Source organism: Stegastes partitus, unplaced genomic scaffold, assembly GCF_000690725.1.
Source record: "Stegastes partitus isolate 25-593 unplaced genomic scaffold, Stegastes_partitus-1.0.2 Scaffold9, whole genome shotgun sequence".
NCBI lineage: Eukaryota > Metazoa > Chordata > Actinopteri > Pomacentridae > Stegastes > Stegastes partitus.
Window position 1 is genome coordinate 1,212,618 of NW_007577740.1, and position 15,912 is coordinate 1,228,529.

Below are 15,912 nucleotides of genomic sequence, written 5' to 3' on the forward strand. Positions count from 1 at the left end.
TGACCACAGCACTGAGCATGTGTCCAGGGTGTGTGCTGTATTTGAAATGCATGTAGCGCCCTCTTGTGGTAAACGCTTACGTTTCAGCTAAAGCATTCAACAGTAGAAAGGCCATGAGTGTCAATGCGCAAATAAAGAGTATACTAAAGGGGTAGATGAAGGCCATATGTAACCAGACATGTCGCTGATTTGAAAAGACTGATATCAGACACAGAAGTTAGAAAATAATGTGATATACAACAGTTTCAAGTCATTTTTGGGCAATTCCAAGTCATTCCTTATGCTCTACATTAAGACTACTGATAAAAGTCTGTAAAGAAAAGATGATCAAATTCTCATTTCTAGTTCTCCTGGAAGTTTCCTGTTCACTGTAAAATTTGTAGTGGACATGAATTGCATTTTGTCACATCAAAGACACACTGAATTGAGCAGGAATTCATAAATTAGACTACAAACATTCTGTTCCAATGAGGGAAAATCTTCAGTTGGTTAAATCACCACACACTTGGCATTTTGTGGCAAAATGTTTCTCCTTTTATCCTTGAAACTGCTGTCAAACTGATTTTTTTCTATTTTTATTTTTTAGCATTTCTGGCATTGCTCCATAAAACCGAGGGACAGAGCTGTGTTCAAAACTGTAGCTAGTTGTGCCTCTTTATTTCAGGCTAAAACAAAATGAGACACATTTTTCCAAGAGTGTGCAAAGTGTGTGGCGGTGACATATGTTTCATTAAAATTCATGTAGTTTCTTTAACACCAGCAGCCTTTGCGCTGGTCACCAGCCGCACCGTCACAGAGTCCCTCCTCCTCCTCCAGAGCAGCAAGATTAAGCTCATCATTAATGGACATCCGGAGCAGATCCAGGTCCTTTTTATTGGCTGCCAGCACCTGTTCAGCCAGTCGTGTAAAAGTCTTGGAAGGAAACACAGCCACAGGAGAAGAACAAGATGAGAGATCGAGTCATTTCTGTTGAATGCATATTGTAATTATGGCATGCGTTGATTTGATCTTGCTACTTTTCTAAACATGGTCATAGAATGTCATGAGTTCCTTCTGAACAGCAAGTCTTCAGACCTCACCTCTGTTATATTGTGGTTGGTGAAGGCACTTGTCTCAAAGAAGTCCATTCCATAAGCCTTGGCAAGCTGGAGGACAGACAACAGTGACAACAACAGGATTTCAACAACACAAGAAAGGCTTTTTGTTTTGAATTCGGAGCACAGCTTACTGACTACTTATTTCCTCTCACGCAGGTGTAGAATATGGGTTTATGAGTGTCTGCTGGCTTTCAGATGGAATTACATGTTCAAGTGCAGCTTTTAATGGGAAATGTCAGGCAACAGGAGGTGAAGCAGTAGTTAGTCTTGTCCTCACAGATCAAATTGGTGCATCAGGGACCTTAGAGCTCATTTTAGGACTAGAAACTCATGTTGGATTGAGATCCACAGAATCCACAGGGCCCAGAACTCCAATGAAAAGGTCAAAAGGGTAAAATGCGTTTTCCCCAAACCGTATGGAAATGGAATTGCAATCTTGTCAGTCAGTATTTTGGTATGTCTACATGCACTCACAGTGCCGTCTACAAATCTTCCCAACACCTTTTGCACTAATCTTTCTGTATATTTTATCACCGTTGTGAAGACTCACAATCTGATTTTTCAGTTCCTCTGGCAATTCCATTTTCCATGATGCTGACATGCAGATAGACACAGCAAATACATCTAAAACCGAGAATGTTCTGGTGTTTACAGCTCATTTAACAACCATGGTTATGCTGTTAGACTAATTAGAGATATGGTCAATTTAGTTTCACTGATCACAGCTATATTCACTTTTGTCGCTCTGTATTTTTTCAGTGTCGTCCTTTCAAAGTGTTTGTTTTATTCATAAGAGGAAATACTCCGCTGCTCAACTTAGAAATAATGCAATTATTAGGAGGTGGTACAATTTATGAATCATTTGACATTTAAATAATATTGCACAGACGTGTACTCACTGCTGTTGGATACTGTATGTGTAGTTATTCCCGTCTAATAATCCTTTGCGATGTAGTTAGAGAATAATGCCGGCCACTGACCCACCTTGATTCCTTGCTCCGTGGCCACCTGCCTCTTGTCCACCTCATCCGACTTATTCCCCACGAGAATCTTCTGGACCTTGTCAGGAGCGTACTGCAGGGGTTGTCATGTGGATATGAAGGGATATTTACAGATAAGGAAGAGGAATAGAAAACAAAATTAATGAGATAAGGGAGAGAGCGATTTCGAATGTCAAGAGACGACAGAGGGGAGAAAACACAGGAGAGACAGTGTTCAGGAAATGAGACCTAGATTAAAAGTAAGTGGGGAGCATGCCAAGATCAATAGAGAATATATTCGGACAGACCCATAGAGGAAATTAGGCCCATAATGACTAAATTAAAAGAATAGAATCATCTGGGAAATGACAGGGGGAAGTGAGGCAGACAAGGGAGCTTTATGAAGACTCAAAGCCAACAGAAAAAGTAAGTGCAAGAGGAAAAATATCTTTCCGATATTTCTGACTCCACATTTTAAAATATGATGACATATATTTGAAATGACGATGAAACATAATAAACAGAGCATCACACCATGTCAGGCATCTGTTCTTTGTCCAACCCGAGGCCTCTGCAAAGGCAGCTGATTTATTAGTTTGGTCCTTTCTACAATCTGGAAAAAATGTTTGTTGATTTCCAATGTGTCTGATTTATCTTAAATCCACAGTCTCAGTGACTCACCTCATCCACATCACTGGCCCATTTCATGATGTGCTGGAAAGATCGCTCACTCGTGATATCATACACCAGGAAGATTCCCTAAAGAGAGATTTGAAAACAACGAGCATACTTTAAAGCACCATAGAGAGTCATGTTTAAAAAATGTTCTTGAACCTTGATAGGAACTTTTTTTTTTTTAAGTAGATAAAATTGGAAACATTAATATGATTCCTGCAAGCAAACCAGACTACCACTTGGAAAATTGGCTGCCTCTACCAGCAGTGTATTTTACATTGTAAGCCACAGGCTGGATGGGAAATCCACTGAACTGTTTTATAGCACATAACTGGAACAAGACACTTGTCCTCTAATTTCATTACCAGTTTCTGGTAAATAGACAATTCACTTTTAGCCATTTTAACCCATTTATGTGCCCAAAGCAAAGGCAAAATTCATAGATAACAATGTCAGGGTGGTGGTGGTGGTGGTGGTGGTGGTGTGTGGCTGTGGAGGGAAAATCACAACATCCTCTTGTTTTTAAAAGGAAGAAACAATACATTTACAATACCACCGGTGTGAGATCAAACCTTCATGCAGTGTTGTTCTAAAATGCTACATGTAAGCACGATCCCTTTAAAAGTAACTGAAGTAGTGCCGAGGATCAGGCATGAGTTATTCTTGCAGCTGCAACAAATCTAATTTCAGGAAGAAATTAGATTTAAATTAGTTTCAGCGGTAATAATATTACATTAATATGAGGCAAATCACACACGTCACAGTAGAATCAGTGGAGGTGACTTAAGGTCAGCTACCTGTGCTCGTCTGTAGTACTGCTTAGTGATGGTCTGGTATCTTTCCTGGCCTGCAGTGTCCCTGCACAGACAACAAATATTCAGGAAAATGCACATTTCACCATTTGTAAGATTATAACACAACGACAAGCAGGGCAGTCACCAGGATTCTAGAAACTCTGAGGTCATGACTGCACACGCTCCCAGTGCAGCCTGCTCAGAAACCTGACCAGAAACCTAAAACACAATGAATATAATATATTTCACAAGCTACACTTTCTCATGAAATAAGAAAGACAGCTTTGTTTTACGCTTTGTGATGATGCATCTTGGGGGGTTTTGTAAGGGATGTCATAGTCCACTTTCAATGGATGGACCACTGTAAAATTGCTATTTTGTATTCCAAGAAAATGTGTTGGCATTGATGCTCACTCTACGACAATCATGAGCTCATAATGCTGTGCCTTGCGTTTAGTGTATGTGGGTGTAGCCAATGCAAAACTATCTTACAACACCATGCCATCAATGACCACTACATACAAGTAATAATGACTGTAATGTATGAAATCTTCAGCATGATAAGGGAATATTAACATATTTAAGTCACAAATATGCAAAACACATCAGTAACAGAAAATGTCTTTACTGCCAAAATATCCAATCTTTCAGCGCAATATCTCGCATTTTGAACAGCACATTGACATTAAAGGTACTTAAATAGTTCAAGTCATATCTGACAAAAAAGAGCTTCTCAGTTCACATGGACTGCAGAGCTGCTTATTAATGGGGACCATCAAGGCTCCATTTTGGACCCAATCCTCCTTTTAGCCCAAATAAAATCTGGTTGGATCTAAATTTTCTCAGTCTAAATGAAAATAAGACTAACATGGTTATGTTTGGTCAACCAGGCCTCTTCAACGACAATGACAGCCCTCTTGGCTCTTACAAATGATATTTTGAAAACCCTTGGACAGCTCCTTCAGGTTTAACAGACAAGTCAGCTCAGTGGTCAAAACTAACTTCTTTTCCCTGAAGACTTTCAGCTAAGGTGAAGGTTCATCTGTCTCCCAAACACTAAAAGTTATTCATGTCTTCATTACAACTCGGTTAGACTGTCGTAATTCTTTATACGTAGCTGCTCGTCTTCCAACAGGAAAAAATAAAGCGTTTCAGGATTGAGTTTAAGATTTTGTTGTTTGTTGTTGAGGTTTTTAACTGAATCAACGCCACTCTTCCATCTTTACTCTCTGCTTATAACACCAAGATAGACAAAAAAACAGAAGTTTTTGGATGTTATGAGATGCAGACACAAAAATAGAGGCAATGGAGCCTTCACAGTGGTTGTTCCTAATCACTGGAACAGTACTTAAATGTTAGAAAACAAAAAGTAGCTGCTGAAGACCTACCTCTTTTTGCATGATTACTTTGTTGTCATTTTCCCTTTTTTTTGGATTTGTCTTTTAATCCTTGTGTTTTATTGTGTTCTAATGTCTGCAATTCTAGTTGTGCTTCAGCTCTTGTTGTTTTTAAATGTGCTCTTTAGATTTGACTTTGATTTTCATGCCAGTCACTTGTGGTAATTGCAGAATAATTCTATGTTTTTATGGTTATGTTGGGACACTGTGGTCTGCTCTGACACAGGAAGGTCCACAGTGATCTGGTCTTTCCCTAACTTTAACCGAAGTGCTTTTGTTGCAGTCAACAGAAAGGACTGTGGATGTTTTTTTAAACCAACGTTCAACCCCAAACATAACCTCAAAGCTCTTCATACATGTTTCACCTAAATGTAACTGGAAAGAAAATGTAGCTATTTATAAAGTCCTAGCCTTGGTCTTTTCATTTTACTGCCAGACTGAAAGTTGATACTGGATGCTTTTTAAAAAATATAAAAACGTACACACTCTAAATTTCTTTTTTTCAATAATATCAGTGTTTCGTACCTTTGGCTAGGTTTAGAAAAAAGTCATAACTCTGCTTTATAAAGACAACTTCAATTGCAGATACATGGCAAGACACAAACTCTGGGCTCCTTAATTAAAGTGTGAATATTTTTTTGGCCAAAACTAAAACAACTGGAATCATAATACAATCAGTGACCACATTTGGCAATACAATATCCTGCAGTTTGCTAAAATCCCAAATTACCTGGATATAATAAAGACAACACAGCCTAAATAGTGCTCGAATAACATTGACTAACATACGAGTATTGTTATTGTCATGCACAAGGCCTTCCAACATTGTGTCTCGTTTCTTACCATATTTGTATCCGTACTTTGATACCATCTATTACTAGTGTCTTCATTTTGAAGTCAACTCCTGTGAGAGAAAAGACATGGTCAGGAAATGCTATATTACATTCACAGAGGAGCTCTTGATTTATTCAATATTTCTCCAGATCCAGAGAGGGCTGAGCAAAGGCTAAACGCTTTGAATGTTCTCAGAGACGAGTGTTCTTTCCACTCTGTAAGTGACTGAAATCAATTAACCCAACACGTCTTCTACAGACACGAGTTCACCAGTATCTACTCCAGCTTGGAAACATCATAGAACACAATGAGAGCTGCATCACCCCGGTATAATCAGCCTGTTAAAAGATCGAGCTAATGATTCAGCGAGCCAAGTCCTCATTTAGTTCCTCTCGGTGCATCGATTGGATGGGAGGTAAAAGGGGGCGGGGGCAGGTGGGGGGGAGGCTGAGCTCTGCATAACACCACATAGAAGAAACGAAGAAAGGAGGGCCGAGATGTGAAGGGGTTAAGTAAGAAGCCGCTCATGCTTCACTGATCTCTGATCTATCTCTGATGGCTGAGTGTAATACTGTTCACAGAAAATCACAGCCAGTTTTATATTTCTATCATGGACTGGGCATTTCTGAAGGCCAATACATATACCGAGGGAGTTTGTTTGTTTTGCATTGCTATGATAAAAACTAAATCTAAGCATTGACTAATTCCTGAGGAATGTATTCCTGTCAGGTTGGGAGAGGAGGGCTTGTAATTCTCTATAAAGAATAATAAATGGTACTAATACCACTGAATGCTGCAGCCAAGATTTCAGAAAGACTGTGGTCAGGAGTTTAAATTTCCCCCTCTCCCAGATATATTGTGCTACATGGTAGGAGGAGATGCTTCTGTACAGCTAATCCCAATGACAACAATAAGAAACAACAGCTACAGTCAGTCTATGACAGAGGTTGACCAATATGGTTTATTAATAGTGAAGAAGACCAATAACTGATATTTAAAGCTAACATACATTTAGTATAGATCTTTATTGTCAGTGTTAACAACAATGAAAGGCAGTTTAGCAGCCCTTTGGATTCAAATGTAGAATAAGACAAATTCCAACACAAAACTTCATTGAAATGTCTTTGTTTACAATGTGAACATATGTTTACCCCTCTTGGAGAAAAAAAAAAAATGTGCTCCTTAGCTCTACCAGGAAGCCATGACTTTTTTTTTTTAGGTATAACTGCAGGCTGTGTTTACAAAAAGCAGACAGTGGGACAGTATGGATGCAAAGTAAACAGTAAAATGTCTTTCTTATGTTCACCATTGTTCTTTTTTCCATATTTTTTCCAAGTATTGGTAACATCTGTGGAAACCTGGCAAAACGTTGCACATGTTGACTCCAGATTGTTACATTTTTTATTTTTTTTTTGTTAAACAGGTAAGTAAAGAAGTGAAACCTTTGTTGTTTTCTTTACTTTATGTTGCAGTGAAAAATGGAGCCGCAATAAAGAAACATGAACCCAGAAACTGCTTGGAGTTCAGAGGCCTAAACAAAGGAGAAGTTTCCAGAGTTTATCCCTGACTGTTGACTGCCTGTTGCTTGTGACATACAACCAGTCGGATAACCAGACAGAGCTGTGGACGGGACACTGCTAGAGATCCCACAGTGGAGACAACAGATAGAGAGAGGCAGCTGCATCAGAGCCAAATTAGAAGAAATCCCAATCAGATTTTTGACATTGAACTCTCTTTTTAATTTTTTTTCTTGTCTCTTTTCTCCATCTATCCTCTCAAACTAATGCATTTAGGTCAATAAAATGCAAACTCTGGCTCCTATAGACCACTACATTTCCTGCAAAATCAATTAACAGCTCATCCCAATTAACCTGACACCCGAAAACCGCATGTCACAGTCGGCATCACACTCAGAGAAAAAACTAAAGAGTCTAATCAATTCACATAACTGGAAGACCTGCTGTTTGTGGTTTTTAGAGCTTCATTTCTGCAAGGTTTATATTTCAAGAGGCTGACAGAAGGAAACAGCTGACAGATGTAGTATAGCTGGCCTCGCTAAGATTCAGACTGTACGTTTGCAAAGAACAAGCTGGAGTCAAGCGGAGACTCCTCGGAGGCTGAAGTGCTCCGGCGCGACAGCATGAGGCCTCATTTGAGCTATAATTCAGCCTTTGACTTTGCCTTTGACTAGAGAGCATTCAGAGCAAGACCGAGTGAAAGGTCAGCACAACAGTCAGTGGCTTGCCTTGCCTGAGGCTTGAGACAAGAGAGGAGACTTTTCAAAAAGGGGGCTGTCTTCCTGTGTTATCGTCCCACTGTAGTAGCAATGTAATGAGCTCTGGTTAGAATTTACTCATGCAAATTGGAACATTTTAAAGTGCAGATACAGACTAATGGATTCTCCATCTTTACAGTCCACAAAATCATGATACCTACACAAACTGGATATGTGGAAAATCAGCAGTCAGTGAGTTCTATTTTTGAGAAAACTAAACAATGCTTCAGCCCACACTGTCTGCCTCCAGCTGTTAAACAAATCAGTAGTATGGGCATCCATCTGACTGCTTTCCATTGTTTTATAACAGTTGAGCCAAATGAGGCTGTTTTGTCGAGCTAGGTGCGCTGCAGGTGGACTCCACAGGGGCAAACCAGAGTGCAAACAAGTGAATGCTAGAGACACGAGGTTACCAAGGTGTAAAGGTCTTATTAAAGGTCTGGTATTCGGATATTTTAGTTGTTTTTTTTTATCATTACAGCATAAGTCTCACTTGCTGCTTGAAGAATTTTGTTGGAAATCCTGAATGCTAGTGTTTCAGAGTTATAGGACTGAAAGTGCATACATGCTACACTGTGATGTCTTTCTATCTACCTAGAATCTAACTAAGTCTGCACCAGACACCAACACATTTCACTGACAGACTGTTTCCCGTTTGATAGGTTTTGATTTATTGCACTGTGTTTTATATGAAACGTACGACCTCCTAGGAGACAGTGCTGAGAGTCTATTGTTTTGGTTAAAGTAAGTAAAGATAACTGAAGCAAACTGTATCTGTGACTTCTACATGTTTGTATTAACCGTATGTTCACTGAATACCAAACCTTGCACTCAGCTATTGTCATTTTTTGTGTATGTAAAATCCTAAGTCTTAAAGAACAGCTTGAAAAAAAAAAGGAGGTTTTCAGGTCCCATCTTCCCTTCACAGACAACTGTGACAATGGAGACACGTGCAGCGTGCACAATGTGAGAGACAGCAGTTAATTTAACATGGCAGCATTTGACAATCAGCAGTGTGAGAGCCATGTAAAAACTAATGAGAACACACCCAAAATTGACTCGACTAATTACAAGGATGGCTATGTTTGACTATGCAAGACGGATTAGGCGCTGAGACGTGTCAGCGTGCTGTAGGTAGTGGTGACAGGCCTGCTAATAGATGGATGGATGGATGGATGGATGTTCTGGCACTGACACTAATTCACTGGGGGATGGTTCTGTCACCCATGACTATGAATACTAGCAGAAGACAGACAAAACTGTCAACAGTTGTTGTCTTTAGGGCACAGCAAGACGAAGACTGAACCTTTTTAACAATTGCAATGTTGTCACCAATCTGAAGTGAACAATTAAGCTTTGTATTAACCTACTAGACACAATTAAACATGTGTAATAACTAAGTGGTTATTTTGGTGAGGCCAGAATTAACAGCATTTATATCTGGGTCCGTACTTTAGTCCATAAGATGACTGAACCTAAGACCAGCAATCAGTTTAGCTGATGTTAGTTTATCACAAATATACAATATGCAACGAAAGTGAGTGAAATCACCTAAATGTCAAGTGATTCAGAATTGTATCTCCTCTCAGTAATGAGCAGTATTGAGCTGCTGAACAGCACAGGATTTCCTCTAATGAACAATAAAAAGCAGATTCTTTAGAAAGACTACATCGTAAAAACACACCCCAAAATAGAAAGTCAGTGTCACAAAAGTGAGTACATCTGTGATCACTGACACGCAAGTCAGAAAACCTGTGATCATGGAAACAAAATTGAGTTCCCCTGTGATTTCCAGTCAGTCTAACTGCATGAATACCTTTATACAATGACCTGTAAACAATAGAACCTTCTCCGTTCTGGACCTCTGGCCATGTTTGCCTTATGGCTCCACAGGAACTGAAAAATATAGCTAAGACTTAACACAGATGAAAAAAGATACAGAAAGAATGGTGACAAATAAAAAAATCACCACACTATCTTTCTGCCATAGAGGAAAAAACGCTGTGGTTTATATTTCTTTAAACCAATCACTGTCATCGTTGGTGGGGCTAAGCAAATGCGGGTTTGGTGTTCACTCAAAATACTGACAAGTGGAATTCTTGTGGTGGAACATTTGCAGGCAGGGAGGCGAGCACTGTGATCAAATGGGTGCTCCACCTAGAAAACATTATCAAGGCTGCCTTACTGCATGATCCAAAACCCCCGCAAAACCTTTAAGTTCAACTTTTTTGAAAAACACGTGTATAACAGTAGAGCACATATCTTTAAAAAAAAAACATTTTACACAGATTTGGCAGATCAAGATCTGGTTGCAAGTCTTGGGGACAACTAGAGAACAAAAGTTATATAAAGCTTTAGGAGAGGTTGTGAAAAACATGATGAATTTCCTCAAAAAATGTTCTGTTCTTCGGCATTGGTTGAGGCTTTAGACTATGATTTTTAAAAATAAAAAAAATATATAGAAATTTTGGCAGTGTAGAGACAAAGAGGAGTAATCTCATTACAACTGAAGCAACACCTCATCTCAGCTCACCTGTGTTGCCTTCAGCACCCCAGACCCTCCTGCTGACCAGGAGCACAAAGACCCTCTGCTGGTTGCTTTGCGCTGATTCTGAACTTTGCAGTTCACTGTGAGTCTTGCAGTGTTGTTGGAGTCCATGAAAATTAGCATTGGACAATTTTTCAACATCATTTTTTAACTCATATCAGTATAAAAATCTGGTCATGTTTTAGTTTACATTTGATTTAAAAGTAATGTGGAAAAATTTTACTTCACACTGATTTGGATTTGTTGTTCTATAGCCTATATTTAAAAGAAAAAACATTTAGATACATGTAATTGCTTGGGCAGGGGTTAAACTAGGATTTGTGCAGAAGGGAAGTCCTTATCAGGTGAGGTCGGGGCTCACAGTAATATTGACAACTCAGTAGAAGGTAGTTCTAATTACCACTGTACACAGTGTTCTGCCAATGTGGATTGACCAGAGTAACAAGGGCTGAGTTCCTGGAAAGTCGTGTTGCAGCTGAATTTTCTTAATCTTAGTTTTTCATATTGCACCACAAAATGAAATTTCTTTCACCAAATCAGTCAGATTGTACTTAAGAGAAGCCAGAACATTTTTATTTTTGTTTTATTTGTGAACGCTGTGTATTGTATTTAACTGATGGTTCAGACTGGATGCTGCTGCTATTTAATAAAGTCAACAAACAGAAGGTGACATTTCTACATTTGTTTGTTCAGTGCCACTCAGTGACCTAAAGCACCTTTCACAAGTTGTTAGTTAGTGATACTGTGATGCTAAAGGAGACAGAGCTGAACTCTGGCGGGGGGGGGGGCTCTGGCCGAGTGTAACCCCTGTGTTTAGGGTCTGTTTCATGCCTTTATAAGAAAGACACAATAAAGACAAGACCAGAAATGCGAAGAGAAAGACATGCAGCCACTTTCCAACCCTGAGGATGCCACGGTTCACAGCACCTCTAAAGCAGTTTTGAAGAGATCCTGTGACTATAATGAAAAAACAATCAGACAGTACCACACCTATAGCCTCCTTAGGGGGGTTAATAAAGAACACATCTTTCATGTTCTTAGAAAGCCAAGGAAAAGCTACATTTATGATATCACTCTTGTTCCACTGATAACCACTTTACAACCGGATAAGCATCTGTGGTGGCTGTGATGCGTCAGACTGCTGAGCTTGTCAAGCAACGGTGAGCTGAGCGTATGACCAGGTTGTGATCATATCACCACTGGGATCTCCACTATGAGGACAGCTGCTTATTAAACTATGATATATACAGCAGGGCCAGGCTGATGTTTTATAGGTGTTCTGACAGCCAGGAGCTCCGAGGAGTCCAGTGAAGAGATTGTGAGTTAACGGTGAGGAAGATTAAACTCAGCAGTGTGATCATTACTAAATCATCTCTACAGCTGTGCTTAGTCTAAGAAATATGCTCTCTCAAGTCTAGAACACAGTGACCTGTAAAAATAAAATGGGACACCTTAATAAGTGAGGGGGCACCAGTCATTCATCTAAGATCAGATTTCCACCTGCTTCAATTGCTGTCGATTTGTTGGGTTTTTATTGTTTAGGCTTGCATTTTATAGAAAACAAATAGTGTATCTGTGTCAGTGACAAGGTTTTTTACTGACTTGCCACAAAACTATTCAGAGACCATGTTAAACATGAATACAAGGGAAGGAATAAACTGCTCTGGAGACACAGGACACCTCTGTCCAACCGGGTTTGTGTAGTTTTGGTCTGAGGCTGTTGTTCATGATTTGAACCAAGCCTGTCAGTTCCAAATGAGCGACCTCATGTCGACATGACAACACCGCGTAGACAATGCAACATCCATAAAGAAATGGCTTTCTGGTGTGGAAGGACTTAACTGGCCTTGCACAGAGCCCTGACCTCAACCCTTCCCCACACCTCTGAGATGAACTGGAACTGTGTCAGACAACCACTAATGCTCCTGTGACCGAATAGAAACAAATCCCAGCAAAAAGTCTTCCTACAAGAGTGGAGGCTGATGTAGCCGCTGATAAAGATCCATGAAAGACCAACAATAATCAAAAGACACATATGAGTTTACTGTTCAGGTATCTGCACATTGCATCACCATCTGCTCATCCTCACTCTGTTTGCTGGGAGTTGTTTGTGCTGGAATTTAGGGGTTTTGCTCTTTTGAGTGACAGCGGAAGGTAAAAGAAGATACTCATCAGCTTTTTATCCTCTGATGCTTGCGGTGAAGAAAAAAATTACAGGTGAGATGTCCTTTTTTTCTGATAATTAATAGCAAAAATGGAGTGAAGGGAGCTGATGAATAATGGAGCTGCCCGTGAGGGAGACAGGGGGGAAAATTTATATCCGTCTATCACTGTGAAGGTTGGCAAATTATTCAGTGATTCTCCACAGGGGAGCACTGATGGCGGTCACTCTTGCCTGGCTCTCTCTTTGGACTTTGCGGACCTTGTTTATCTGAGGAGGAGTTCTAATCATTGCAGGCCAGTGAAAGGCCTCCCATCGAGGATTACAGACACCACCCGCTGCCCACAATTATTCTGTGCAGTATGAGTATCTGGACCTCAGCGCCAGCATCCAGCTGCGATGGTGATACATTAGGTACACGGCAACAAAAGCGCAGAAAGATCACTGCATTCATCTTTTTTTTCTGCGCACAGGTTGAACTTTTCTTGTAAGAGACAACAGAGAGGCTTGCAATGATCAGGGTGAGCATCACTCTACAGGGCGGAAGTTTCCTGTAGAGCGCTATAGGTCTTTGACTTAAAATAGCATACTGCAGTCTTTGCAAGCATTGAGCATATATTACAACAGGCAGGTGCAGGTGAGACAACACCGGCATTTAGAATTCTGTATAATGAGGCTTGAGTAATGAGCACATATAGAGACTCAAAATAGATTTTGAGCTTCGTTTTCTGTGGGGTGTTTGCAGGGCGAACACTAAAAAAAAAAAAAAAATTGCAAAGGCATTCATTTGACTACTAAAAGCTTCCAAGCAAATGCACAAGTGGAGCAAAAAAAAAACACAGTTAAAAATCCTGTTAAAATGAATAAATAGTGGTGCAGTCACATTCTTGTTGCCAGTATCTGTCTATAAATTCAAGGCTTGCCACCAGTTTCATAACTGATTGCCTTGATCTTACTTGTACAACATGTGCTCCGTCTTTTCACTAAAGACCCACATATCCAACACAACCACAGACTCTTTCTGCATCCTCCAGTCACAGCAGTTTGTCACAATTTAAAATTATTTATTGATTTGAAAAGGGAAATAGCAATTTGCAAACAGCAAAGGCTGCAGTTAAGGTGAATGTTGCAGCACGTCTGACATCACATGTTTTAAATCTGCTACATGGTAAATAGTGAACTGAAGCGTGACTTTTAAACTGCAATATCTGTCAGAAAATTTTAAATTAGATATTTTCCCCAGATCACAAAATAGGAGCTGACTGGGAGAAGATCTCTATTAAGTGGAAACACACACACACACCCAGAAAAAAACGGCCCAGTTGCCTCAGAAGAGGAGATAAGAGACTCCACTGCAGCATGTGAGGAATCCACAGCTCACTGTACATCCTTATTTCCCACACCTCAAAGTGAAGCACGGTAATGCGCCCGTAATGGTCTGCACTCTGAATCCTAACTGAGAAGGTAGAAATACTGCACAACCCGTGTTGAGGACAGGAGCTAGTTATGCTTTGCTGAGTCAATAGTCATCTTTTACCGATGTGACAAATCCACGAGTGCAGAAATGGATGCTGTAAGTTTTTTTTCTGCAAATAGATAGGGAGCTGTTAAGGCCTTGTCAAGTAAACACAGAACATTTGATTTGTGCAATAATCATCCTGAACAAAACTCATTCTGTAAATTGAGATTTAGCTGGTACTGTTCCTATTTTTATTTATTTTTTTAGTTTATGTTTCCAAAACCCTCCTTATCAGATTTCATCTTACAAGAATATGGAGTCAGTCCAGTGGCCCACATCAGCAGGAATAACAGGAATCATTCATCAGTTTGTTCAGGAACCTCATGGAGCCAACTAAAGGATAGACTCCCATATGCAAAAATCTGTGTATTTGTTGTGTGGCACTGGGCTGCCAGTGGGTGCAAGTGCTGATAGTTGGTAAACTCATCTGCATGGCTGCCAAGTGTTGGCTCTCCCCCCCTCAGGGACTCTCCAACCAATGCAACCACTGCACAGGTAACACTCTTTCTCCCATATGAAGTCACCACTCTGATTCAATCATGGCAAAGCCTTTTCAATTCCTGTTGCAACCGAATTTATGGAATCCACATTGAAAATTCAGTTTCCATAAAGACTGGCTGATGCGCAAATGACATCAATAGAAAACAATGGAAGACCGTTTAAACAAATGGAAGAGCCAGTTAACACCAAGTGCAGGGAAAAAATGAAGAAGGAAGTCCTGCTGGCAGAGCAGTGTCTTACCAATGGTGGAGATGTGAGACGGGTGGAATTCGTTGTCCGTGAATCTGCATAACAAACATGTTTTTCCAACCCCAGAATCTCCGAGAAGCAGGAGTCGGAAGAGCACATCGTACTGCTTAGCCATAGTGTTGGACGTAGTGTTGGATTCTATAGCAGCCAGAGTCAGCTAACTCAGCGACGGATGATGAGCAATACCTCCCCACCTGCAGCCCATGTCTGCTCAGAAGGTCAGCATTAGGCTTTGGCTTTGCTTCTTTTTGTTCAGTGGTGCTGGAACAAACAGGGATGCTCAGCTCTGCCTCCAGTCAGCCTCCAGCCTCAGTGGGTGGACCACCGTCAAGTTACACTCACTGCTAGACGGACACATCCGGTGGAGCTTTCCACAATAAAAAACCCATCTGCCCTGGATAACGTGATTTAGTGATGGAGGTTCTGCTGGTAAATCAAATCAAAATCACTATAAGCGCTGTGCTGTGTTCAGTGGTGGAGCCAGACAGTTTTTATATGGATGGCCAGTCTGAAAAACAATTACTCACACCTAGGTGCCAAATTGTCTCGTTCAGATTTTTATTTGCAGCAAATCTCTGCAAGTCAGACTGTTTATGTATGTATGTATGCATGTATGTATGTATGTATGTATGTATGTATGTATGTATGTATGTATGTATGTATGTATGTATGTATGTATGTATGTATGTACGTATGTATTTACTCTTATCATTATCAAGCACATGAGAACTCATATACAGTATAATAATATTTTTAATGTGACTGATAGGACATAATATGGAACGGTTTTGCTTTTGGGCTTTTAAAATTATTGATAAAGTTCATAAAACAATGAAATAAAATGAAATACGAAAAATTCATGTGAGAGATCTGCAGTGGGTG

General features: G+C 40.1%; 1 protein-coding gene across 1 annotated transcript; it reads right to left on the minus strand.

The window, feature by feature from the left end:
- Positions 1-750: 750 nt before the first annotated feature.
- On the minus strand, positions 751-15,165 carry rab15 (RAB15, member RAS oncogene family). The gene is made up of 7 exons (XM_008284680.1): positions 15,022-15,165; positions 5,787-5,847; positions 3,550-3,610; positions 2,759-2,836; positions 2,082-2,171; positions 1,080-1,145; positions 751-912 (listed from the first exon to the last, which is right to left on the minus strand). Exons 1-7 carry the CDS (start codon positions 15,143-15,145, stop codon positions 751-753), a joined length of 642 nt encoding a protein of 213 aa, XP_008282902.1. The 5' UTR covers positions 15,146-15,165.
- Positions 15,166-15,912: the final 747 nt, after the last annotated feature.

Excerpts from the sequence above, each read along its gene's own strand:
- rab15 (XM_008284680.1), bottom strand. The coding sequence starts at position 15,145 with ATGGCTAAGCAGTACGATGTGCTCTTCCGACTCCTGCTTCTCGGAGAT. Across the intron at positions 5,848-15,021 it reads GTCTCACATCTCCACCATTG|GAGTTGACTTCAAAATGAAG; the intron begins GTAAGACACTGC and ends TTTCTCTCACAG. Across the intron at positions 913-1,079 it reads CCAACCACAATATAACAGAG|ACTTTTACACGACTGGCTGA; the intron begins GTGAGGTCTGAA and ends TTTCCTTCCAAG.